Below are 24993 nucleotides of genomic sequence, written 5' to 3'. Positions count from 1 at the left end.
ATCCATCCCTTTCCAGAACGTAGTGGCAGCACTACGAGGGCTGATGCCCTGTTCTCCACCCCCACCAAGCCTCACCTGCAGGTAATGATAAGTCCTGGTTTTGGCCTTGGCCTCTGGACCCAGGAGCCCCTTGCCTGGTCCGGCCCCTGGGTATCCATCCCGGCCCTGGCTGACCATCATGGTATGCCAGGCATTTCGCTTAACAGATTGTCCATCCAGCGACATGGACATGCCAGTGCAGGCCAGACAGCGGCCTTCCGACACTCCTGAGCGCCCCTTGAAGCTCAAGTCCCGGTAGGACCCATCTGGAGCCTCCAAGCAGAAGGGACCACCTGGCTCCCCAGGAGGCCGCCCGCCCGCTAGGAAGCCGCTATCACTGTCCAAGTTGTCGTCAGAGCTCCACCAGCCCCCGGCCTTGGCCTGGTGCCGCCCATCGCCCTTGCGGTCCTTGCTCTTGCTCCTCTTGCCATGCCTGGACTGGTGGTGGTGGTGGTGGTGATGGTGGTGGTGGTGGTGGGAGGTGTGGGGGCCTCCGGAGCCTGGGCCAGGGTAGCTGTCTCCCCCAGAGCCACCTCTTCCATCAGCCTTGGGCCCATTGTAGTCCCGCTTCCCCGGGGCCTCCAGAGAGTGGGACTTGGCAAAGAGCTTCTGCACGGAGTGAACGAGGTGCCGGATGCGGCTGGGGCTCTCGCTGCGGGCCTCTGGGGCAGAGCCAGATCCCGGCCCAGGCCCGGGCCCGGCCCCTGCTGGACCTCGCTGGTAAGGTAGCGTGTGGAAGCCATCTTGCTGAACTGGCAACTGCTTTTCAAACTGGTCCAGGAGTGTAGGAGGCAGGCGGGGGGCACCCTTGCCCTGTGGGTGGCCCACACAGTCTTCGCAGGTGTCGAAGGGGCCCTGGCCGGGGTACATCCTGGGGAAGGTGCTGCTACCCCCCCCAATTCCAGTCCCCCCTGGCCCTCCCTCAGGGCCTACTGATGGCCCCTCACTCAGGCTCAGGGGCCCTTCCGGAGAAAGGTGTCCCAGGCCAGCTCTCGGAGCACAGAAGCGGGGCTCGGTGGAGAAGGTCTCCCCGGAGCCCAGCAGGTATGCGGCCCTGGCAGCTGGGCCCACGTCCATATGCTGCTGGTCAGCAAAGCGGGTTGGGCGGGAATGGCTGCCTCGGTCGCCATGGTAACCCCTCATGGCCTCAGCAAGGGCTCTTCATAGTGTTGGGGGCCAGGCCCCAAGAACCTCCTGGGAGACAGGGAGAGAAGGGATTCAGATTGAACAATAGGCCACTTTACCTAAAACTATCTTTTATTAGGATTCTGGTATCCCTTTAGGAGGTAATGCATATCAATTTATGGTGATTAATTGTACTATCTTTCCACAAATGGGCTTAAAGTCCTTTAAAAAACCATGCTAGACAAAGACACTCACAAGGGCACAAAATAATACTGTCATTCATCAAATGCTGCAAATCTGATAAATATTTATTCACAAAAGGAAATGCCTGCAGCCAAATGACTGTGTGTGGCTTTTTTTTTTTTTTAATCCCAGGGTTACCAGAAATAAAAGGATACCCACACAGATGTACAAAACATTCAAAGAAACCAGTCATTAAGTGAACTGGCTTTTAACAAGCTGATTTTAGGCAAATTGATCCAGAGACACACCCTCTAACCCATCCCTACCCACTTCCACGCCACCGTGAAGAGCCAGGCCCCAGGGTCACAGCGCCCAGCAGCAATAACCAAAGAGAATACAGACCCAAATCTAAATAGCCAGCCTGATTATGCAAGAAAGCCCCTCCCCTTCCTTTCACACCCAGGTTCTTCCATCTGGCTGCAGGCTCATTCTCCCTCTCCCCAAGACTGAGGTAGGAAGAAATAACCTAAGATGACTCCTTTTTTTCTCCGGATTTCAAATATTCCCCACTGGAATTTCCCCTCTGGCCTGTTACCCCTATCTGCCACCCCCATTCCACTAAAGGGGAATCATGAAGGGTAGAGAGGCCATAAGTGAGAGGAACGCTGGCTGTACAAGGCAGCATCTGAATCCTAAACTGGGATTGGAACCCAGGAGTTCCACCTCCCAGGAACAGCAGGCTTGTGGGGCAGGGAGTGATGGAGAGAAAATGTTGAAAGCAGTGCCGCTGGCCCCCATCCCAGGCTTGCCACGGCTACAGGACAGAGAGGTCAGCTCTCAGCAAGAACTGCCTCCAATCAGGACTCCAGAGCTGCCAGGACAGGAGCTATGGCAGGAGAGGGTGACAGCAGGAGGAATGGGGACTGAGATGCTGGCAGACGGCGCCCTCCCTCATCCCAGACCAGGCTCCTGGGCCATCTGCTGACCAGGAGGGGATGACAGCATCAAAGACTCCAGACAACAGCCCCTTCAAGACTCATCCTCCCTTGCTCCCCACCCACCACCTCCTAATATCCATCGTGTTTCAAGCCTTCCTCCAGATCCTACTTATAGCTCATCTCCTACTATTTCCCAAGCACTTGCTATGTACCAGGTGCTGTGCATAATAATATTCTCTAATCCCACTGAAATCCACATCTATCGGTGAGAAGACTGAGCTCAAAAGGTAAGTCACAAAGCCAGTGAGTGTGTGAGTCACTTTAAATCAAGATTCAAACTCAAGTTAATTCTGATTTGAGAACCTCAATTTAATCCCCATATCCCAGACTCTCCCACCAGACTCACCATCCTGGGTGTCCCATCCTTGGTGTCAGGATCCCCACCACCAGGCAGAATCCTAACTTCAGAAGGCTCAGGACCTCTGGCTCCTGATGAAGAAGAAAAGGATGGTGAAGAGAGCAAAGGAGAGAGAGTCTCCCAGAGTCCTCAGAGTCAGCCTCTGGCTTTGCCCATTTCCATTCCCAACCCTCAAACCAGGACTGCTTGTATCCCCCATGATGCAGAGCCTTTGGACCTTTAAGGAAATGTGGTTGGCTTCATTATGCAAATACATGGAAATGAGCTTACAGGTTGGACTACCTCCAACTGCAGGTGTCTTAGTGATCTGTCCATGGTGCTGAGCCATTGCATTTTCATTGCCCTCCAGTTTGATTCCATTCCACTAAATTTTGTTCAGCAGCTACCATTAACAAAATTCTGAGTGAGAAGTGTATAAAGGTGATGTAAGTGTGATCCCTGTCATCAAGGGGCTTAGAGTCTAACAGGGGAACAACCTCTTACATAACAGGGTTACTTTAGATCGTTGTATTTTCACACAAACTGGTCCCTCCTCCTAGAATTTCCTTTCATCCACCTCCCTACCCCAACCCTTCCTCATTCCCACTTGCTCATATTAAGCCCCACCTTCCCTCAAAGACTTTCTGTACTCTTATTCTGGGTTATGCCTCTCTATTGGGCTTTTATAACACCCCGGGTTCCCCATGAAAGCAGCTATCATACTACATTGAAATTGTGTGCTTCCGTTTCTGTCTCCCCGACCCGCCAACTAGAATGTGGTCTTCTGCAGGGTAGGAACCAAATGCTATTTATCTCTGAATCACTAGCACCTAATTCAGGGCTTTGCCCGGAGCAGGTCCTAAATAAACATTCACTATGTAGATGAATAAATGACTGTGCTGGAAAGAGGTACCAAGATGCTAGGATAGTTCAGATGAGAGCAAAACCAGCTGCAGTAGAGGGAAATTGAGGAAGACTTCCCACGGCAAACTGTGTTTGATATGGGAACAAGATGGTTCTCCCAGCTCCAGTCTCAGTGGCTGTGTGTTCCACAGACATAGGTGGGGCAGGAAGACGGAACTCCCAGTGGTGGAAACAACAGGCACAAAGGCAGAAGAGGAGGCCAAGTAAGGAATTCTGAGGAATGGGGTAGGAGGGTTCCAGCAGACATTTAAGGTATGGCAAATACTTTCAAGAGGTGGGGGAGAGAGACTCAGAAAGAAAGACGACTCTAAATTTTGCAACAGCTGTGACTGGAAGACTAATGATGCCATTATTAGACACAGGGATATCAGGGAGAAGAGCTAGCTTTTTGGGCATGATTAATAGTGGAAGAGCCCTTGCTGGTGTTGCTAAGTGGTTAGAGCGTCAGCCCAAAGGGTCTCAGGTTCGATTCCCTGATGAGGTCATGTGCGATCAATGTGTCTCACATTGATGTTTCTCTTGGTCTCTCTCTCTCTCTGTCTCTCTCCCAAAACCAATGAAAAAAATATCCTCGAGTGAGAATTAACACACTCACAGAAAAAAAGACTGAAATGATATAGATTTAATTACATAGGCTTTTTCCTTTGTATTATGTTTTACAATCACATTCCTCCTGATGCCATCTTATTACTAAACATAATCAATAAGAAGGAAAAACAAAGAGGAGATTAATAATGTGATCCATCACCAAGTCCTCTGGATTTTGCTTCCTAACAATAGATCTGCCCACTTATTTCCATATCCACCAAATCTTGGTTAGCTGAGTAGCTAAAACTCACTCTCAACCTCCTTTCCCAGCCTCCCTTGGAACCAGAGGACGAGCCATTCACATTTGCCTGATAATATGTATATAAAAATTGAATAAGTCTTTCTAAGGAAGATTTGGCCTTTGTTATAAGAAGGGTGAAGCTGGCTGGTATCATCTTTCCCTCCTTTCTTCTTGGCTTGAATACAACCACAATGCCAGAGCTAGGGCAGCTGTCTTGACAACAGGAGAGAAAAGCCTAGAGAATAGCAGAAATGCTAGTCTTGGAGTCATTGAGCCTGGGAACCAACACAAGCAGTTCCCTTCCTCCTGGCCTAAATGTGGTAAGAAACAAACTCCTCTTTATTTAAATCACGTTGGCCAGGTTTTCTGTAGTTGCAGCAGAAAGCACTGCTAACTAATCCAACCACCTCCGAAACATCACCTCCTGCCTGCACGTCTGCAAAAGCTCCGAGTGGCTGTCCCTGCTGCTGCTCTTGGCCTGATCCAATCCAAATGGTCATTTGATAACACAAATCTGATCATGTCACTTCCCTGCTTAAAACTCTTCGTCGGCTTATTGATGTTCTTAAGATAAAACACCCTAACCTGTCCAACAAGGCCCGCGGGTCTGGCCCTTCCTACTTTTCCACCTCCTCTCACAACATGTTCCCTTACTTCCTCTGCTCCAGCCAGGCCAGTCTTTTGCAGTCCCAGGATCCCTCCCATCATGGGGCCTGTTCCCCCTGTCCGGAAAGCTTTGCCTGCCCACCTCTGCCTTTGCTAACTCCTACACACGCTTCAGATCTCAGCCCAGTTGTTGCTTGCTCAGGGAAGCTTTCTCTGGCCTCCCTCACTAGGTCAGATCCCCCTGCTGTTTGCTCTCAAGGCACTCTGGGCCTGGATAGCTCTTAAATCATTACCATTTTCAATTTGAGTGATGCAGAGATTGTCTGTCTCTCCCACTAGAATGTAAGCTCCATGAAAGTGCCGGAATTTCATCCATCTTCTTCACTGCGTCATCCCCAACCACTAGAACAATGCCTGGCGTGTGGCAGGTGTTTGTGGAGTGAACGTGAGCCTACCAAGAACAAGATCCTCTCACTTAGGACACTTATTTCATTCTCACAACTGTTCCAAGGGAAGGTATTACTCCCCTCCCCAATTTACCGGAGCAGAAACTGAGGCTTGAAGAGGCTAAGGTCACAGAGTTGCGGGCAAAGCCAGTGTGGCCTCTCCCATGCCTTAGCTTTTCTCTCACCTGGGATGCCAGCCCAGAGAAGCCAGACGATTTAAACACCATTCTAAAGTAAACACAGTAATGAAAATGAATTATAAGAAAAGGAAACAAATAACAAATTAAAAAAAAAAAAAAAAAACCTCTCACATACCACATACTCTAGAGCTAACCAGAGTGTGGTTTAGCCTTTTCCCCTGTGTGGTGAGTACTGAGTTTGTTCCAAGTCCAAGGTCAGGTAAGTACAGAGTAAAAGAAGCTCTCTGCAGCCCTGTGACAACTCTGGGTGCTGGTGTTATGTTTCCCATTTTACTGCTCCAAGTCATCTCTCAACCATCCCAGGACACAGAGCGCTGCCCACATGGTGAACCTCTGGGCCAGGGAAGCAGTCACGTCTGTAATTGCCGGTCGGTGGCTGGCTGGTGAGTGGGGAGTGAAGGCGCCTGGGAGGGTGCCGCATGTGACAAATTATCTGATGCAGCTCAAATCTATCTGGGAATGGAAGAAGTGGCACACATGCCGTCACCAAGAAATTACCCAATTTAGCACCAACTACACAATCCAGCAATTATTTCCTAAACCGGAACTTGCTGGGGGCTGCCAGGCTGGCGGGGTTGTTGTTACAAATCTCGCTGGGAAACCAGCTGTGTAATTCACCAGGAGGTTGTCACTGCCCCAAGCAATTACCTTCCAGAAAAAGAATGGAAAATGAGAGAAGGAAAAGGGCTGTAGAGGAAGGAGTCAGGGCGGTTTCCTCCCCCGGGGGCCATGCCCAGCCAGATCAGTTGATGTTCCTTTCTTGAGACCTAGTTGACTCACGAACTCCCTGGATCAAAGCAGTTATTGGTGTAGACTCTCTGGGTCAAGTCCCTGTCCACTCACTTACTAGCTATGTGTACTTACTTGGACAGATGATTCATCTCCCTTAGCCTATTTCCTCATCTGTAAAATGGGGATAGCCAACCAGATGGAAGCTGTTATTTGCAAACAGTAGCTCCAACAAAGGTTTCATTTCCAAAACATATCAAGAATTCATAAAACTCAACACCAAACAAACAACCCAGTCAAAATGTGGGCAGAGGACCTGAAAATACACCTCTCCCAAGAAGACGTGCAAACAGCCAATAGATATATGAAAAGATATTCAACCTCACTGGCAATTAGGGAAATATAAATCAAAAGTACACGGAGATACCACTGTTAGAGTGGCCGTTATCAACAAGACAAGCAACAGCAAGTGTTGGAGAGGTTGTGGGAAAAAAGGAACCCTCAGCCAGTGCTGGGGGAATGTAGACTGGCACAACCACTCTGGAAAGCAGAAAATTGAGAATAAAGCTACCATATGACCCAGCAATTCCTCTCCTGGGCATATACCCGAAAACCTCAAAATTATTTCTTCACAAAGATATATGCACCTCTATGTTAATTGCAGCATTATTCGCAGTGGCCAAGACATGGAAACAACCAAAGGGTCTCAAGATAGAGGACTGGATAAAGAAGATGTGGAACATATGCACAATGGAATACTATTCAACCATAAAAAGGATGAAATAGCGCCATTTGCAATAACATGGATCGACCTTGAGAACTCTGCTAAGCAAAATAAATCAGTCAGAAAAAGCTAAGAACCATATGATTTCACTCATATGTGGGATATAAAACTGAAACTTGTGAACACAAACAGCAGTGTGGTGGTTTCCAGAGAGAAGGGGGTGGAGGAAAAGAGGGCCCTAATATATGGTGACAAGATTTGACTTTGGGTGGTGGGCACATGGTGCAATACACAGATCTTGTAACATAGAAACCCACACCCTGAAACCTCTATGTTCATGCTGACCAATGCCACCCCAATCAATTTAATAAAAATAAATAAGATGGGGATAATAATAGAGCCATCAGAAAGGTACTAATGATCTGAGGGTTCACAAGGTAAAGCATATAAATCCCTTAGTACTGTACCATGCTGAATACTCAATCAAGGTAGCAATCATTATTTGTACTTTCATGTTTATGATTTCCATTGGTTTATAGTGTGTCTTCGGGTAGATCACTTAATCTCTTTTGGGCAGCCATATAAGACCAAAGGTGTGTTTGACAAATGCCAGCATCTTAGTGGTTGACACAAAGTGATGCCTTGGGCAGAGATAAAGATTTTAAATATGAGATATTAACTGATTTACTCTCCTTCAGGAAGCTGCCTGGAGAGCTATAAGCTGAACATGATAGTCCAGATGGCAGCAAAGGGGTACAGTTGCTCTCTTGCTGGAGATCAGTCCATCTAGTCCCTTCACACTAGAGCCTATGAGGTCATCCCCATACCAGTTCCAACATAGCAGAACTTACAGCAGGTGAGGCCTGGAACTCATCTGGCTGCTGCAGGCCTGGGCTCTTCCATGCCTGTGGGTGAGCCATGTGTGCCCTTGGGACCCCAAAGTTTCAGGCTTTGCCTATCCATCCCCTTTCCCTGTGTTGGCTTAACCAGAATGGCCAGGATTCTGTTGCCGTTTCTCTGTGCAGTCCTCTACCCTCCACCCCCCACCACCCTGATGCAGTTGGAGTGGCTGAGGCTGAATGTCCACCGTGAAAGGGCTAGTGACTGGGGAGCCTGAACACAGAGCCTCTGACCTGCAGCCCACACTCCTAAGCCCATGGGTTATCCTCCTTCCCTAGCCCCACTTCCTCCTGCATCCACTTCTGCCTGAGCCCCCTTGACCATTTCAACACTGGCTTTGCCCAGCTGCCTTTGGCAGGATCTCTGTAGCTGGGCTGGTGTCCTCACTCCTGGCCTCCCTCAATCCCCCTATCCAGCCCTGTTGCTGCAGACTCTATATGTCTTGTTCCCAACCCCAATCCCTAAGACCCCAAAGGAAAACCTCCTTCTACTCTCACTGCACCCAGAAAATGGAGAAGGAAGGAGAAACAAAATAGGAGGGAGGCATGAGGTATTTTTCACCCATCGTTTTACCGTATTGAATCAATTCTTTCTAGGGCTTTAAGGTAAGAACGTCACAGAAAAAGGACTTACTGCTCCAAAACACTCAAGAAATTCAGGCAGACCCAAATCTAAATCTATCTCCTGAACCCATTGGACAGCGCCCAGACTGTGAATAACCCACACCACCTATAATCTCTTTGAAAATCCCACCTCAGGGGGCTTTGCACTTGATGTTCTCTCTGCTGGAACACTCTGCCCCAGATATTCCCATGGCGGCATTTGTCTCATCTTCTGGGTCTCGGCACAGAGAGGCCTTCCCTGACCACTCACTAAAGTCGAGCCCCATCCCCCATGTACTCTCTACATCACCCGTTCCGTTGCCTGCATAACACTTACTGCTCTTTAAAATTATTTTCTTCATCTCTGACATGTCTCCCATGGCAGCAATATAGGCCCCAGGAGGGCAGGAACTATGTCTGCCTCATGCCTGTAGTATATTCTCAGTATCTAGAACAATACCTGGCATGAACAGGTGCTTAAAAACTACCTACTGCATGAATGAAAGTCTTCCCTTGCTGTCTTCATTTACTCTCCTCCTGTGCCCAACAGCCCACGGAAAAGACCTCCACTCCTTTTCCTCTGCAGTGTTTCCCAAACTTTTGACATATGTGTACCCCTTCTATAATTTTCATAACGCTGCGTACCCCTCGTGCTCATAAGAACGTAGAATTAGGCGCAGCTAAGCACGGTGCAGTGCATATCCCCACCAAACTCTTCCCGTACCCCTGGGGGTATGCGTACCACACTTTGGGAAACACTGGTCTAGAGGTTTCAGAGAGTCCCTGGAGGATTCCGTATTTGGAATCCAGCCTAGGTTTCTGTTCGCCTGGACTCCTTTTAAGACCTCCCACTCCTTGAGCATGCCAGAGACTGCATAGTGGCCCTGGTGGCCAAAGACGGTGGCATCTGAGAGAACTTGATGTGCAGACCCCACCAACCCCTTCAGCCAGGGCTGGTGGTTCCTCTTACATCTCCAGGGATCTAGAAGGAAAAGCCCAGCAACCTTATTGCTGAGTGTTGAAAAGACAATCATCTGCCTCCAACCATGACATTGCAGTCTACCTGCATGACCATGAACAATTTGCTTAATCTGTCTAAACCTCAATTTTCACATCTGTAAAATAGGGATAACAATACCTACCTCCTAAGTTTGTGGCAATGAGTAAATAAACTGATCTACCCAAGGCAACTAGCACACGTATCTCCATATGTTGACATCTCCTGACTTTAGCATCCTGGTGCCTTCTTTCATTTGAATGTATTTTATGATATTTGGGCTGATGCTGCCCTGGCTTCCAGGATGCTGCCAGACCTGCCAGGACCATCAGAGAAAAATAGGTAAGGTCCAAAGTCAACAGCAAAGTCTGCTGGGCAGCAGCTTCTCATCCAGACTAGGCCATTGGCCTTTCCTATTCTCTGGCCCAAATGTGGGGTTCCCCTGTGGAGTCCAGAGCTTAGAGACTACCTCCTGGGTTAGCACACTCTCCTATAAGCTCTTTCTGACCTGGGACAGAGGCTGCCTACACCAGGGCCTGTCACCTCCTCTGGGCTTCTCTCATAGAGGAATCAAGCACATGGATAAGCCTCACAGGACTCGTTGGAGCTAGTGAGTTGGCTGACTGATAGGTTTATGTGGTGGCACTTCCACCCCTTGGCACTGCCTGATCCTGCTCCAGCCTTCAGTGTACCTTATCCACTGCTCTCCTCTCTGGATTCTAGGCTTAGCAGTAGCCAGGACCACAATGGGAGAGAGCATGGGGAGAGGAGGCAGCACAGACTGTGAGATCCTTCCAAATGACAAGCCTGTCCTCCCAACTTTGCCCTCTGATGCAGCTCAGGTCTTCTCTCTTCCAAAAAAGCTTCCCTACCAGTAGGGCACAGGAGTTGCTACCTCATCTTGGGTCCCATTCTTCAACACAGTCGGGTAAATATTTGCAGGCCATGAGCTCCTTGGAAACTAGTATTCATCTGATCTATCTCTGTATGGACAAGACTGGCATATAGTAGGGGCTCAATACCTTCAGGATCAGTGATTGAGCCATCAGGAAGCCGTACCCCTTAGCTGGGTCGTAGGGAGAAGGGGAGAAATAGGAGAAAGCAGGAGGGAAATGACTTCCTGCAGCTAAACCAGAACTCCTCACAGGCAGAGCTGACCCAGTGTGATGTGGGCTCCCTGTAGAGCTGGGAGTGTCCTGTCCAGGGAGGCATGGGAGCAGAGGTTGGAGGACCACTTTGGAAGTTGGTATAGGATGGATTAAAGCATTGGGCACATTTCAGACCAGACAACCTCTGAAGTCTAAGGTTCAGAGTGGCTACAACTGAGCAGGCATTATGCTCAATGCTTTAGATGCACTTTTTTCGTGAAATCCTTGCAAACTATCATTAAATACCATTATTACTCCCACATTATAGATGAGAAAATTGAGGCTTTGAAATGTAAAGAAAATTGCCCAAGGTCACAACAGGTGATGGAAGAGGAATTTAAATCTGGGTCTGAGTATAGGCCCTGGCACTCTCAGCACTAAGAGACCAAGTCCTGGAGGTCTAAAGTAATGTGTCTGTCTGACCAAATTGGTCTGAAAGGCCACCAGATGCACACCCAGGGAGCCCTGACTCATTCTCAGCCTCTGGAAACCTCCACCCCTGCCATCCCTCCCTTACCCATGGGCATACATATTCCCCAAACCACTTCTTCTCAGTCGAACACATGTGTTCACCCAGAGGCCAATTACAAAGCCTTGCAGAGTTACCCAACACAACTCACGTGGTATCTGCCCTCGCGTACACAGTCATCATCACATAATGCAAACCTTCCCAAGGGGTTCCCATGCATGTGCATTGTCATCCAATGGACACTGAAGCTTAAGCACACAGGAACTGCACAGCTACAGAACTTTATATACATGTCCGCATGTTGATACCCATGAAACACATCTACATTTCCATTTCACATCACGTAGGCACTCAGATCTCAATATCACAACACCAAATCCACCCCCAACAAGAACTTTATCCATTGTTCCCAGATCCAATACTAGGCCCAGGTGAGCAATGATGCTCCCTCCCTCTGGGGCTAGCCAGGCAGCCCTGAGAGGGGTAGAAAGAAGGCTCAGCCTGCCTGTGATGGATGGAATTAATCTACTGAGCTGAAGAAACTAAATAATTAAATCCCTAATCACCCCCCAAGCCAGCCAGGCCAATATAGCCGAGGGAGGGAGGGGGCTCTGAGGCCCAGACCAATATCGTAGAGAGGGGGGAGGGGCTTGGAAAAAGAAGCACAGACAGAACCCTCCAGGAGGGCCCTTGGGGAGAAGCCCTGACTGGCAGGCAGACAGATAGACAGACACACTTGGTTCTCCAGTGCTGCAGGCTCTCCTTTTCCAGGTGGAAACAGAGCAGTCTGGGAGAACAGTCCACGACTATCCACTAAGAGAGAGGGAGGAGGGCTGGCTACAGTCCTCCCACCATACCCGGGGCCCAGCCTGCCCCTCCAGAAAGTCAGACCTGGGAGAGTATGGAGATGCTGGACAGGACACCCAAAGTGCCCAGGACCGTGGCCTTCAAAGGGATCTGCCCAAAGTGGAGCTGAGCGTCGGATCAGTCCGGCCCTGGCCCACGCCTGCTCCAGTCAGAGCAGACCCCTCTGCAGCCTGGTGCAGGTGGCAGGGAAGGGCCCTTCCACATAAGTGCACCTGCTTCCCTCAGGAAGGTCCAGCACGTGGCTCATGGGCTGAGGATGGGGTAGAGGCCTGGGCAGGGGGGCTAAGGCAATCAGCCTGGGAACAGGCTCCAGTCCGATTGGCTGAAAAGTGGGTCGTTTTCCTTTTGAAAAATAGTGAGGAAATGGAGAAGTAGGTCGGGCTCTCGTCCCCTCAGCCCCAGGCACCATCCAGAACTTGCCGGATGGGGAAAGGAGGAGAGGTCTGCACAGGCTGAAGCCCCATCTCCCCCCAGAACTCTGCTGGCCCCAAGCACAGGAGACCAAGGTCATCATCCTCAGGACACCCAAGGACACGCACACGCTGAGGCCAGCACAGGACGGAGCACAGGTCCCACCAGGCCCTGGGGTATTGGGGTAGAAAAGGAGCTAGGTCGGGCCAAGCTGGAGGGATGGGGGATCGGCACGCAGGACCCCTGAGGAGCCCCCTCCCATCTCCACGTCTGCCTTGATGTCTCCTCTCCTCTCTTCTCCTCCCTTTCCCCATCGTCCACGTGAACAGAGTCGTTGCCATGACACCGCGGGCAGGTGGGCGGCTCTGGCGGCTGTTTGGTCCCAACCCCCACGCTCAGAGCCCAGGTGGGAGGGGAGTGGCTGCAGCGCCCCCGCCCCCAGTCCGGATGAGAGAAACTGGCAGAAGGCCCCCATACACCTCAGAACCTGCAAGGGGGGCTCCCGCACTGGTCTCTTGGGACGAGGCAAAGCAGGCTCGGGCTTAGAGGTCTGGGAAAGGAGCTCTCCAAGAGGATCTGAGGTCGTGGCGTCCCCCATCCCCCAGAGGTCAGGGAATGGCAGCGGGAGGGGCTGATCCATCTCTCCCATCTCTTCCATTTCTCGTCAACTCTGCTCCCAGCTTTCCCCACGTTCTAAGGCTCAGTCCCTTCAGCTGACTGATCCTGCCTGGGATCTAAACTCAGTTCTTCCTTCTGAAACACAGGTTCAATTCTGCAGGTTCTCTTGGGAGAGAGGAAAAGAGCCAGATTTGAGACTCAGAGAGATTCCTTCCCTACCACCAAACTCCTAGGCTGCCCTCTAGAAATTGGGTCCCCTTTCTCTGAGTGTCCCCCATCGCATCACAGACGAGGGGGACCACTCCCTCCCTACTAAGCACATACTTGGCCAAGGCACCCACGCCATCAGGAGAGAGGAGCAGGCATGGGGCAGGGAGAGGAACAGAGGGGCGAAGGAGCTGGAGGCTAGACTGCAGGTGCTGTCTGAGGATGCTGCCCTGTCTCCCACCGCGTCTGGCCTCAAGAATTCTGGGCCCTGAAGTCTGGGCCTTGACTTTGAGCACTCTTCTCGGGGTCTGCATGCCTCTGCCCGTGCGTCTCGAAGCCTCTGTGGCTCTAACTTCCTAAAACCTTTCCACTGTTCAGGACCCTGCTCCCTGCTCCCTAAGTGGGAAGCCCTGTATCATTAAGTGACTAGAGCCAGAGGGAGCTGGCATGGCAGCCCTCTGCACCTGGCTGGCAGGAGTAAGCATATGTGGGGTGGTGATGACAAGATCCAAAACGGAGAACACAGTCACACCTTGGCCCAGCGCCACCTGCTCTCTTCACTGGCTACCAGTGTGATCTACCAGCGTGATCTACCAGCGTGATCTGCCGTATTTTCCGGCGTATAAGATGACACTGTGTTCTAGTGAAAAGCCTGCTCAGATTGGCCAGAGTCAGAGAGGCGCTCTATTAAAAAAAAGAACTGGTGTTGCCTCGGAAGTGGGGGGTAGTCTTATACAGAGAATATAGGCCTAAACCTATGTTTTAACTATAAAATTAGGGGGTCGTCTTATACGCCGGAAAATACAGTACCTAAAACTGGTGTATCCTCGGTAAGTGTGTACTGAGCGCCTACTCTAAGCCAGGCACTCCTCTGGACACAATGGACACAGCAATACACAAAACAACTGAAGCTCCCGTTCTCATGAAGTTTATGTTCTAGTGGGAAAAGATGATAAACAAATATATGAAATAATGGAGGTGGTGCTAAAAAAAATTTTTTTTTAAAGTGGCATAAGGTGCTATTGAGATAGATTTTGGCCTCTCAAAAAAGTCACTTCTGAGCAAAAAGTTGAATAAAGTGAGGGAGCAAGGCACATGGGTATCTGGAGGAAGAGCATTTCAGGCTGAGGGAGAAGCCAGTGCCATGGCCTCATGGTGGGACTATGCTCAGCATCTTTGTGGAACCCAATGATAGCCAGTGTCGAGGTGGCACCTGCGCCCAGGAAGGTCACTGGGGGCATTTTACACACAGCACGTACGTCTTTCGGGCCCCACTGAGCACTTTGTATTTCTCTCTTAGTGAGATGGAAAGGCATTACCTCATCTTACTCTGGCTGCTCTTCATGGAGGAGGGGCTGGCAAGGGTGGAAGTAGGGAGACCACTTGGGACATTTCCTGTCACTGAAACACCTTTTCCTACAGTTGCTCACCTGAAGAACACCTGTTCAACCTTCCAGCCTCGGTTCAAAGACCTCCTCTCCTCTAGATCCTTTACCAAACCCCTCCCATCCCTACTCCAGAACTGACCGGTTCCTCAGCAGTCCCCACTGTCCCTGATGAACACGTGTCCTCCTACCTTCCTTATTGGTTCCAGGTATTTTACATTCACTACACTGTAAGTTACCCGAGGTCAAGGACCATCCCCAGAGTCCAGCACGGTATGTGGCATATCACAGGCATAAAATAAACATGGGCTGCACTGGGTGAGCCACATGTAATGGAAATAGGACTATTCACAAGCTGTGATTAAGCAGGGTGAGTGAGGTGTACATGTCTGCAGTCACAGGTTACAATCAGGCTAGTGTTAGCATATGCCCACATATTTCTGCATACTTTCTTCAAACAGATATGTGTGCTAGCATATGTGTACATGTTAACATATCTTATAGATTTTCCATGTGTTTACATGTTAGAAAGTATATTTACTTTGAGATATGCATACTAAGGCACTGATAAAGTAATATACACGTATATGTACACACATATTGCCACATGCCCTGTATGTGTGAGGATTATGCACCTACTTGGGCCTACCTACTATGCCTGCCCCTTTCATACACTAAAACCAATTGGTTCTGCTTGATTCTTAACACCTCTGTAGTGATGTGAATGTTTAAGTTCCCAAACTCTTTCCCCATATACAACCCTGAGCACCCCAATATCTGATCAGTCTTAGTCTCAGCTCCTTTCCCAGATGTCCCCAAGCCTGTACAGGTTTCTCCCCCGTAAACTCCCTTCATTAGATGGTGGTGGGGAACAACTGGGTCCCTGTGACAAGAGACTTTGAGAGGCCTCAAGGAACCTGCTTTCTGAAGAAGAACTACAGGCATCAGAGTAGATCAAGTTCAAGCTTGTGGGAAACAACTTTTGGACAGCCTCAATGTTCAGTCAGAATCAACCTCCCTCCCTCTCTCTCTCTCTCTCTCTCTCTCTCTCTCTCTCTCTCTCATTCTTTCTTTCTGTCATATTAATTCACATGTATGGCTCAACTTAGGTGCACATATTCATGTGTGCATAAATGTGTTCCCATGTGTGTTCACATGCATACTTATACTCACATATATGCATCACTGGGTGAGCACCACACACATAGGTTTAATTAAATAATTGCTTCCACAATCACATATGTGCATGGATGCATACATAAGCCATACATACATATAAATATTTTGGTACACATTCATATAGCATCCTCATACATATGTATGTGTATATACACAGTGGCAAACCCACCCACAGGCAGAAATACATATGCACATGCACTGAAATAGCAGAGATGCCCAGCCCCTCTCTGACTTCCATCCTGTGCACGCAGCCAGGAGTCCATATTCTCTCCAGGTGACACCACAAGTTGCATTTGCTCTCTATTCTTGCCAGTCTCCCACTGCTCCACCCGGAAAGTCGTTTCTATTATCAATAGAATGTGCCCAAGAGGCAGTCCCCACCCCCTATATACACAACTCTTTTATTCCAAAAGAGAAAATATCCAGGCCAGAGTTCTTCCTCCCAGTCCCTCTGGGTATCATCTACTGCTCCCAGACTCCAAAGCAGTTATTGGAACTGGGCACAAGGAAGAAACAGTAAGAAAATTATCCCTGGGCCCTAAATGCCTAGGATGCCTCCTTCTTCCCTAGAGGGCAGCTTCGTGATTTTCAGTGAACCCCTCCCAGCCCAGCCCAAAGGGCCTGGCCAAGGAGAGGGTAGGAAAGAGAAGCTTAAAAATGTAAAGGGGATGACCTGAGCTCAAGATAACAAAAGAAGCAAGTATTTAAAAAGCAAAAACAGGAGCTGGGTAGGGAGAGGGGAGGCAAGCAGAAGACGCCTCCCAGCAGGAAACCTGCTGCTGGAATACTGGATTATGAATAGCAGGACTCTCCGAGAGGCCAGGGAGAAGGGGGTGGACGTCCAGCATTCCACGTGGGGGTGGAGGGGTGACTGCTTCAGGCAGTAGCAGCAGCTCCAAAGTAAAGTCTTATCAGAGCTGTTACGTAACCAAGGGAGCTGAGTGAAGCACAAACACCTCCCCTCCCCAAACAGGCACCCACACCCACGCCCACCACCTCCCAGCACCCACAGCACAGGAAAGCTCAGCTCCTCCCAAGCAGCTACAGAATGGAAGGAATTAACTTGATGAGTTGCATCAAAAGCACGATGGGTGAAGGGTTCCTTATTACCTAGAAGTCACATCTGGGAAGGTATGAATTGGTTCAGTTGATGGTCCCCAGACACCTCTTTTCTTGAACTTCCTGCCACGCCTAATTGTGCCCAGCGTCATCTGGAAACCCTCTCGTTCCTCTCCCCTCAAGAAGGATCCCATTTGAATATTTGATTGTGCTCATGATGATGGGAGGCAAAGCTGCCATCAACCCTTCCTGCCTGTTGTTCCCCCACAGTCTCATCTGCATGTCCTGACATTTGGCTCTCATCCCCCTGGGATGACAAGGAAAAGGGCCTGGAGAAGTGCCCTTGCTCGATTCCCTTTAGAGTTACAAAGACAGTGTATAAAACCCCAGAAAACTGAGATCACCCTGACCCTAGGCTGGTGGGGGAAAGATTTACAAGGGAACTTAGGATTGAAATCCAGAACCTGTCTCCAAATTTGATTTTTTTCTTCTTCTCTGCCAGCTCTTCCTCTTTTCCATTGCCCCATCACCAGTAGCCTCCTCCTTCTCTGCTCCATGGCACTGAACTAACCCACCCACTCCTTGAATCCTTTGCTTGGAAATCTCCCTCCCCAAGATAAGCCTCCCCAAATGCTGCTCTGAGCTGTGGTTGGGGTGGGCAGAGGGTAAGACAGGCTTGCAGGATATTTTACTGTACCCTGTCCCAAATTCAAAAGCATGGTGGGCAGGGGGATGTCACACAGTCAATCAAATTATCCTAAACTTTCTACCTCTAACCACCCCAGGCCTAACCAGCAAAACCTAAACTCTCCTAATCCAAAACTGCCTTGAGCCTGAATTTCTGGGACCCAGCAGGAGAGAGGCTGGTGCCAGTACCCCCAAGATTATTGTACTAAAACTCTCTATGAGAAGACTGCTCGCAGCCACGATATCATCCTCCATCCCTACCCCCACAGTAACAGTAGGTTAATTTTGGAAAGGGGAGGGGGATCTGAAACAGGGAAAGAAGAGTCCCTTTCCCCAATACCACTGATAACGGTGAGGCCTCACGCCAGAGGGCGGACCCCCAAATCTGTGTTTCCATCCAGGAATTCTGTCCTTGAAAAGTGGGTCATCCGGGAGAATTTTTCTAGTGAGCCCTCAGCACTGCCTTTCCACCACCGGGCCCCAACGCAGCGCTATTCAGGACCCAGGACAGTTCCGAATGAGCAAAACCCACTCCGAGTCCCTTTCAGCACTCGGGACAGCTCCCGAGGATCGCAGGACTCCCAGCCAGACACCCAGCCTGCCAGAAAGGAACAGGCTTGCCCTAGCACACACCTCTTTAGAACAGAAGCCCCTCTCCTCCAGCCCCTCCCACACTCGCTCCCACCCACCAGAGGCATCTGGCAGCCCTCCCTTCAGTCTCTGTCCAAAGAGAGAACAGAAACCCAGACACGAGGCTTCCCTGAGGGAGCCTGGAGACAGGACCCCACCCACCTCCTTTCAGCCCTGAGCCTCTTTAACGCCACTCACAGCTGGTTCTAAACACCACTTTCCTTCCTAGCCACCCCCCCCAAAATAAAAGAAATACTCACGTGGGGGCTCCCAGCCCCGCAGGCAGATGCAGTGAGGGGAGTCAGAGAGAAGGTAGCTCCCCACACCCCAGTTCTAAGCCCCCTTTCTGAAGGAGCCAGCTCCCATCTGGACTGGGGGGAGGAGAGACATGTGGAAGCACTGAGTGATGGGGAGAGGAGAAAGGAGAGGGAAGGAGGCAGGAGCGGGGGACTGCAGGGTGGGGGTGTTGGGGTGGGGGTGAGGGAATCCTTTTTAATTTCATCCTCTCCCCATGTCTACATCAGCTCTGCAGGCTCAGCTCTTTAATATTTACACACAGGAAGAGGAGAGGATGAGAAAGAATAGAGAGTGAGGGGGCAGAGGAGACCTGAGCTCAAAGGGCACAGAGGCTGGGGCCTTTGGGAGCCGGGAGGCTGGGGCCCTCGCACCATCCCCAGCCCACTCCCGTTTGAGCTCCTGACTGGAAAGAAGGAAGAAGAAACCCTGGGACTATTCTGTCCTTTTGTTAACAAGACACTTTGAAGCTGCATCAGAAAAAGATCAGATCCCAACCCACATACCTGGACACCCCCACAAACCCAGATTCCTCGGGTGCCTTATGTGCAGATGGCAGAGGCAGGATTCATACACAAGCATGTTCTGATGATTGGAAACATGTGTGCATGGGGGCTGCTGTGTAAAAGCAAATGAACATGTCATCTTGCATGTAAAGGTTTATCCGAGTATGTTCTGAGTGTAGTGACATGTAACAGCCGATTACATATGCAAATTATGTAATCATATGCATAAACCAGCCCCCAAGTGACCTCCCCGTTTCTTCAGCTAAAACCCCAAGAACAAGGCCACCCACCTCCCCAGACTCCCTTATTCACAGACCTCTCCCTCACAGCCTCACTTTTTCTTTCTGTGACATGGGGAGAAGGGCTGGTGGGAAGGCACACTGCATTTGAGCCCAGGGACTTGACAAGTTATTAGCAACGATGAGCTGGCAGGCCCGTTACCATAACAATGGTGCCAGTGCCTCACCCCAGCTCAAACCCAGACTCCCCAGACAGCAGAAGGCCCGCTGAGCCAGCAGCCTTCAGACTGCAGAAAGGGTGGGAAAAGGGGGAATTGAGACAAATGCTTGTAGAGTGGAGGGCTCACCGCTGTTCTTCCAACCCCCCACTTAGAGACAAAGCTTTGAACCCACCAAGTGGGAAAGACATCAGACCCTGGAAAGGTTTCCCGGCCTTGGGAATGGTAAGACACCGGAAGGAGTCTCTGTCGGTACACACTCCTCTAGACAAAAGCTACTGCTGTCATTTGCTCCAGGAACCTCTTCGACTACTGATCTTCATAGAATAAGAGAAAACCAAACGAACAAGAGGCCCCTCTCTGAATTTCGGTCTTCCCATCTGTAAAATGGGAACAACCGCCCTTCTAATGTACCCTTCAGCACTCGGGACAGCTCCCGAGGATCGCAGGACTCTCAGCCAGACTCCTGGGAGGCTTCATTAGAAAGGCCGGGTAACATCAGGCCTTTCCAAAATCAAACAAGCCCCAGAAGTCCCTCTACCCAACAGGAACCCAGAAAGTAAGGAACTGTCAGGCCAGCTAGACGCAAACTACATCCGGGATTGGGTGGGATGAAAGAAAACGTAGAGCAGCCAGCTCAAGCATCAACATCAGCAGGAGAGGGATGATGTGAGGTGCCAGGCAGCAGCAGAAAGCAGGTGCTGTCACAGAATGAAGTCTGGGAGTCTGGCCCGCAGCAGCTCCAGCCCCTCACCAGCAGGAATCAAGACAAGCCCATGGTCTACACTGACGGTGGGTATGGCTAGGCTAGGAATCCCAGTCTCTGGAAACATCTGTAGCTCCCTCTCTTTGGAAAGGGGTCCCAGGGTGAAGGACCTACAGTCTTAGGTTTATTGAGTCTTTCATGCTTCTCTCCAAATCTCTGCTCAGTTCTGATGGGCATGGGGAGGGGAAAGAGTTTCCAGGAATAGAAAGCAACCTGGAGGGTTATAAAGTTCCTGGGCTAAGACTGGCCAGGAACCCACACGTTGTGACCTTGGGCAAACCCCCTCCCTTCTCTGGGTTTCAGCGTCCTCACTTTCTAATGAAGAGGTTGGACACATTCATGCTAAGCTCCCTCCCCTAACCATCATTTTATAGTGACATCCAAGCTCATTCCTTGAACATGAGCTCCCTGGCATACAATGCAGTGGGCACTGCCTGTCAGAGGAGTGGGTCAGTGGGGGTCGAACATGCATGGGTAGTATGTAAGGATATTCATCTTACGTTCATGTTCTTTTTAGAAACATTCACCCTAGCCCTCCCAACTCCCTTTTTTAGACCCTGACTCACTGCAAACTCACGAATCCTCTCCCTCCCCTCTCTCCTCTCGTCTCCCCCTTTCTCCCTTTTAGGCCTTGGCAGCTGGGTGCAAAAGGAGCCCCAGCACTCATGAAATGCTGGGCAGAGGTGGAGGTCAGTGCCCCCAAGATTAAGAGAGTACTCTCTAGCCCAACACAGCTCCTTTGGTCACCCAAAGGCCTCGGTTGGAGCCATTCTCTACCACTGACTATGGATTGTAGAACGTACACTCTACCTCTGAGCCTCAACATCTTCATCTATAAATTGGCATTCTATTAGGCTGAGCTATATGAAATGGCTGTTTTTGTAAATAACAAACAAGAGCAGTTGAATATTTGCAATTTCACGTGGCTTAACCTGGCTCTGGTTCCGAGAGCTGTTGGGGAGATAAAAAGAAAGACTTGAGAGGGGAGCATTTTTTCAAAAGTCCTGGACTGAGGTAAAGGCACTGTTTTTATTTATTATTTATTTATTTATTTATTTGCTTCTACCACTACTACTTCAGAGATCTTCAGGACAGACCCACCTCGAGCCCGTAGACTGACCCAATGACCTAGAACTTGTAAATTTAGGGCTTCCAAGCCTGGTGGCCATCCACCTGCTCCGGCGACTAGGAGCAAGGCAGACGCTTCTACCTGGCTCCTCAGCTCCCGCTTCTAAAGGCCCTTTGGGGGAACAGGACGGAGACAACACTAGTTCCCGGGCCCCAAGGAGAAGCCCACATCCTCTCAACCGAGGCCCCACTGCCACCAGGGGCCCCAGCACGCAGCAAGGACACAACCAGAGCACCCCAAAAGCACCCCTGAGGTAGGGGAAGGTGGGGTCAAATGCGATTCAGCTCTTGCCTGAGGAGAGAGGGGAGGAAGACTCCCTGGAGAGAGGGGAAGCTCTGACCTCTGAAATCCCCTGGGAGAAGGGGGAGAGAAGGAAGCAGATGTGGGCGACTCAGAGTGAACTCTCCTCAGATACATTCTCACACAGCCAACACACACACACACACACACACACACACACACACACTCATACAGGCCACAGATACCAGGAGCTACTCACAGAGACACAGTCACACCGGCACACACACACACACACACACACACTCACACACAATCACAGAGACATACACAGGCACACGCCGTAACAGCACACACTCATTCGCACACATGTCCACCGATATATGCACAGTAACACCCTCCACAGCCACACTGCACACACTCACTGACACGCACACACACACTCACTGCACACACTCACTGACACGCACACACACACTCACTGCACACACTCACTGACATGCACACACATGCACCCACAGACCCACACGGCGACACACTCACCCGCTCATCACAGACACAGTGACACGCACTCACACTCACACACCTGCAGAGGAAACTTCTCTCCGGATCTCCCCAACACCGCCACTTCCCCCCACAACCCAGCGGGCTACTCCCTCCCAGACCCGGGCTTCCATCCCGGCCAAGCGGGGCAGGGGCCGGCCGACCCCCGCGGCGCTGCCCGGGGAGAGCCGGTCCTCGCTCCGCGCGGTCCCCCGCCCGCCTTTGGGTCAGGCCCGCGGGCCGCCAGGCCGGGGCGAGGTGGGGGGTGGGGGCCGCGGAGGAGGCCCAGCCTTCGCACCTCCGGGAGCCGGGAGCCCGGAGCCGAGGCCGCCGGAGCCCGCGGGAGCCCGGGGCGTGGGCGGCGCCGGGCCGCAGCCAGGCCGAGGCTGGGGGCGCTGCGGAGGGCGCGGCGAGCTCGCCCGTCCCCACCCCGCCCCGGCTTACCTGGCCCGGCTCGGGCTCCGGCCGGGTTACATGGTGCCGGCGCCTGGGCCGGGGGCGCTGCGGCGGCGGCGGCGGCGGGCAGGGACGCGCCCGGCACTGCGGAGCCCCCGGCGGAGGGGCAGCGCCGGCTGCGGAGCCCCGAGCGAGCGAGCGAGCGAGCGCGGAGGAGCGGCGGCGGGCGCCGGGCGGGAGCGGCCAAGCCGCGGAGGCTGGATTTCCCGGGACCAGGACGGGGAGGCGGGGGGATCCCGCCCGCGCGCTCCGCCCCCGCCGCCCCCGCCCCCGCGCAGGGCTGCCGAGCCCGAGCCCGGAGGAGCCCGAGGAGCCCGGAGAGGGGAGCGGACCGCGCTCCCGCCCCCGCCCGGACCGGGCGGCCCAGGTCGCCGCCGGGGGCGGCCGCCCGGGTCTCCGAGGAGCGCACGCCCCGCCGGGGACGGCGCCGGGGAGGCCCCGCCGTGGACCCCCAGGGAAGGGCCCGCGGGGACGGCCCCGGGGCCGGGCACAGCCCACCTAGGCGCGGCGACCGGAGCCCGGAGGCGGGCCGCCGGGGAGACGGCCACGCAGTGTCACAGACACGGCCTCGCGCCCCATCGAGGCAGGCGCACCCTGAATGTCACACACAGCCCCCCCAAGCCCCCCACCCCCACACCCCGGCATGGTCTCCCTCCGGGCGTCCCGGCCAGCTGCCCCGGACTTGGGTGCCTGCCTGGCCTCGGGTCCGGGAGCCCTCTTCCCCGGCTCCAGCCCCGGCCGGTGCGGGGCGCTGTGCCGGCCTCGGAGCCGCTGGCAGGCGTCCCCCACCCACAGCCCTCACGGCCCAGGCATCCCCGATGGGGAGGGAGAGCCCCGCTCTACCTGCGGGCTCTGCGGGCCCCCTGTCCCCACGGCGCCCGCCCACCGCTAGGCCCCGCGCCAGGAGCCGGGCGGAGGGGAAAGGGGACGCTCCGGAGGCTGCGGGGCCGGGCCCGGGCTGCGGGAGCCGGGAGGGGCGGAGGACGGCGGGCTGCAGCAGTCCCTGGCTGGCATCCGCCTTGGCTCCCAGGGCGATGCTGTCATGGGGAGGGGGGGCAGGCAGGGGGAGGGGGCCGCGCTGGGGAAGCCGCAGCGGAGGTGGGGGGGGGGGGCTGAAGGTGTGGGGGAGGGTCTGGTTCTGGGTTCTCATTTTCCAGGGCGGGTGTGAGGACACCCTGCCTCAGGCACCCGAAGTTGGGGTGGAGAATAGTGTGCATCCTTCAAGACCTGTTCCTCTCTCCCTCCCTCCCTCCACCTTTTCTGGTGTGGGCAGCTCTGGGGTGGCGAGGTGTGAGTCTGGGGGTCTGACGAGGAGATCGCTCCCTCTCTGGGAACAGACCTTGACGTAGTTCTCACCCAACCATTTCTTTGCCACTGTCCCACCTTGTGGCCACTGGCTCTCCTTGTATCAAGGGGGAAACTGAGGCACAGGAAGTAGAAGTCACAGGCCCGAGCGAGTTAAAACTGGGAGCAAGCCCTTTCTCCTTTCCCTGCAGAGATGCTTAAAGACGTCATGTAGCCGAAACCGGTTTGGCTCAGTGGATAGAGCGTTGGCCTGCGGACTGAAAGGTCCCGGGTTCAATTCCAGTCAAGGGCATGACCTTGGTTGCGGGCACATCCCCAGTTAGGGGGTGTGCAGGAGGCAGCTGGTCGATGTTTCGCTCTCATCGACGTTTCTGACTCTCTATCTCTCTTTCTTCCTCTCTGTGAAAAATCCATAAAAAATATTTTTTTTAAAAAGATATTTTTTAATGCCGGGACCGGTTTGGCTCAATGGATAGAGCGTCGGCTTGGGGACTGAAAGGTCCCGGGTTCGATTCCAGTCAAGGGCATGTACCTTGGTTGCGGGCATATCCCCAGTAGGGGGTGTGCAAGAGGCAGCTGATCGATGACTCTCTCTCATCGATGTTTCTAACTCTCTATCTCTCTCCCTTCCTCTCTGTACAAAATCAATAAAATATATATTTTTTTTAAAAAAGATTTTTTTAAAAATAATTAAATAAATAAATAAATAATCACTATCAGTCATAGCTTCGTGGGCGCGTGTGCTGTGCAGTCACACAGAGCCCATACTTTAAAAGGTTCCCACTTGCCCTGACCGGATGGCTCAGTTGGTTGGAACATTTTCCCGTACACCAAAGGATTGTGGGTTCGATTCCCAGTCAGGGCACATACCTAGGTTGCAGGTTCAATTCCCCGGTCAGGGCACAACTAATCCATGTTTCTCTCTCACATCAATATTTCTCTCTCTCTTTCTCCTTTCTGTTCTCTTTCCAAAATCAATTTTAAAAAGAAACACATCACCG

At 52.0% G+C, this 24993-nt stretch overlaps 1 protein-coding gene across 2 annotated transcripts in view; it reads right to left on the bottom strand.

The window, feature by feature from the left end:
* Nucleotides 1-23053, bottom strand: part of DLGAP3 (DLG associated protein 3) — a 59490-nt gene extending 36437 nt beyond the window's left edge. Inside the window, exons 1-3 of one of the 2 annotated variants that reach the window (XM_084872006.1) lie at nt 22676-23053; nt 2692-2774; nt 76-1233 (exon numbers count right to left, since the gene is read on the bottom strand). In XM_084872006.1, the coding sequence (XP_084728132.1) occupies nt 76-1182 (1107 nt within the window). In that variant the 5' untranslated portion in view covers nt 1183-1233; nt 2692-2774; nt 22676-23053. Of the gene's footprint in view, nt 1-75; nt 1234-2691; nt 2775-18559; nt 18681-22675 lie in introns of those variants that run through there. The other variant, XM_084872007.1, reaches the window with a different exon arrangement.
* Nucleotides 23054-24993: the final 1940 nt, after the last annotated feature.

Source organism: Pipistrellus hanaki, assembly GCF_964339955.1.
Source record: "Pipistrellus hanaki genome assembly, chromosome: 2".
NCBI lineage: Eukaryota > Metazoa > Chordata > Mammalia > Chiroptera > Vespertilionidae > Pipistrellus > Pipistrellus hanaki.
This window is presented reverse-complemented; position numbering and strand designations above follow the sequence as displayed.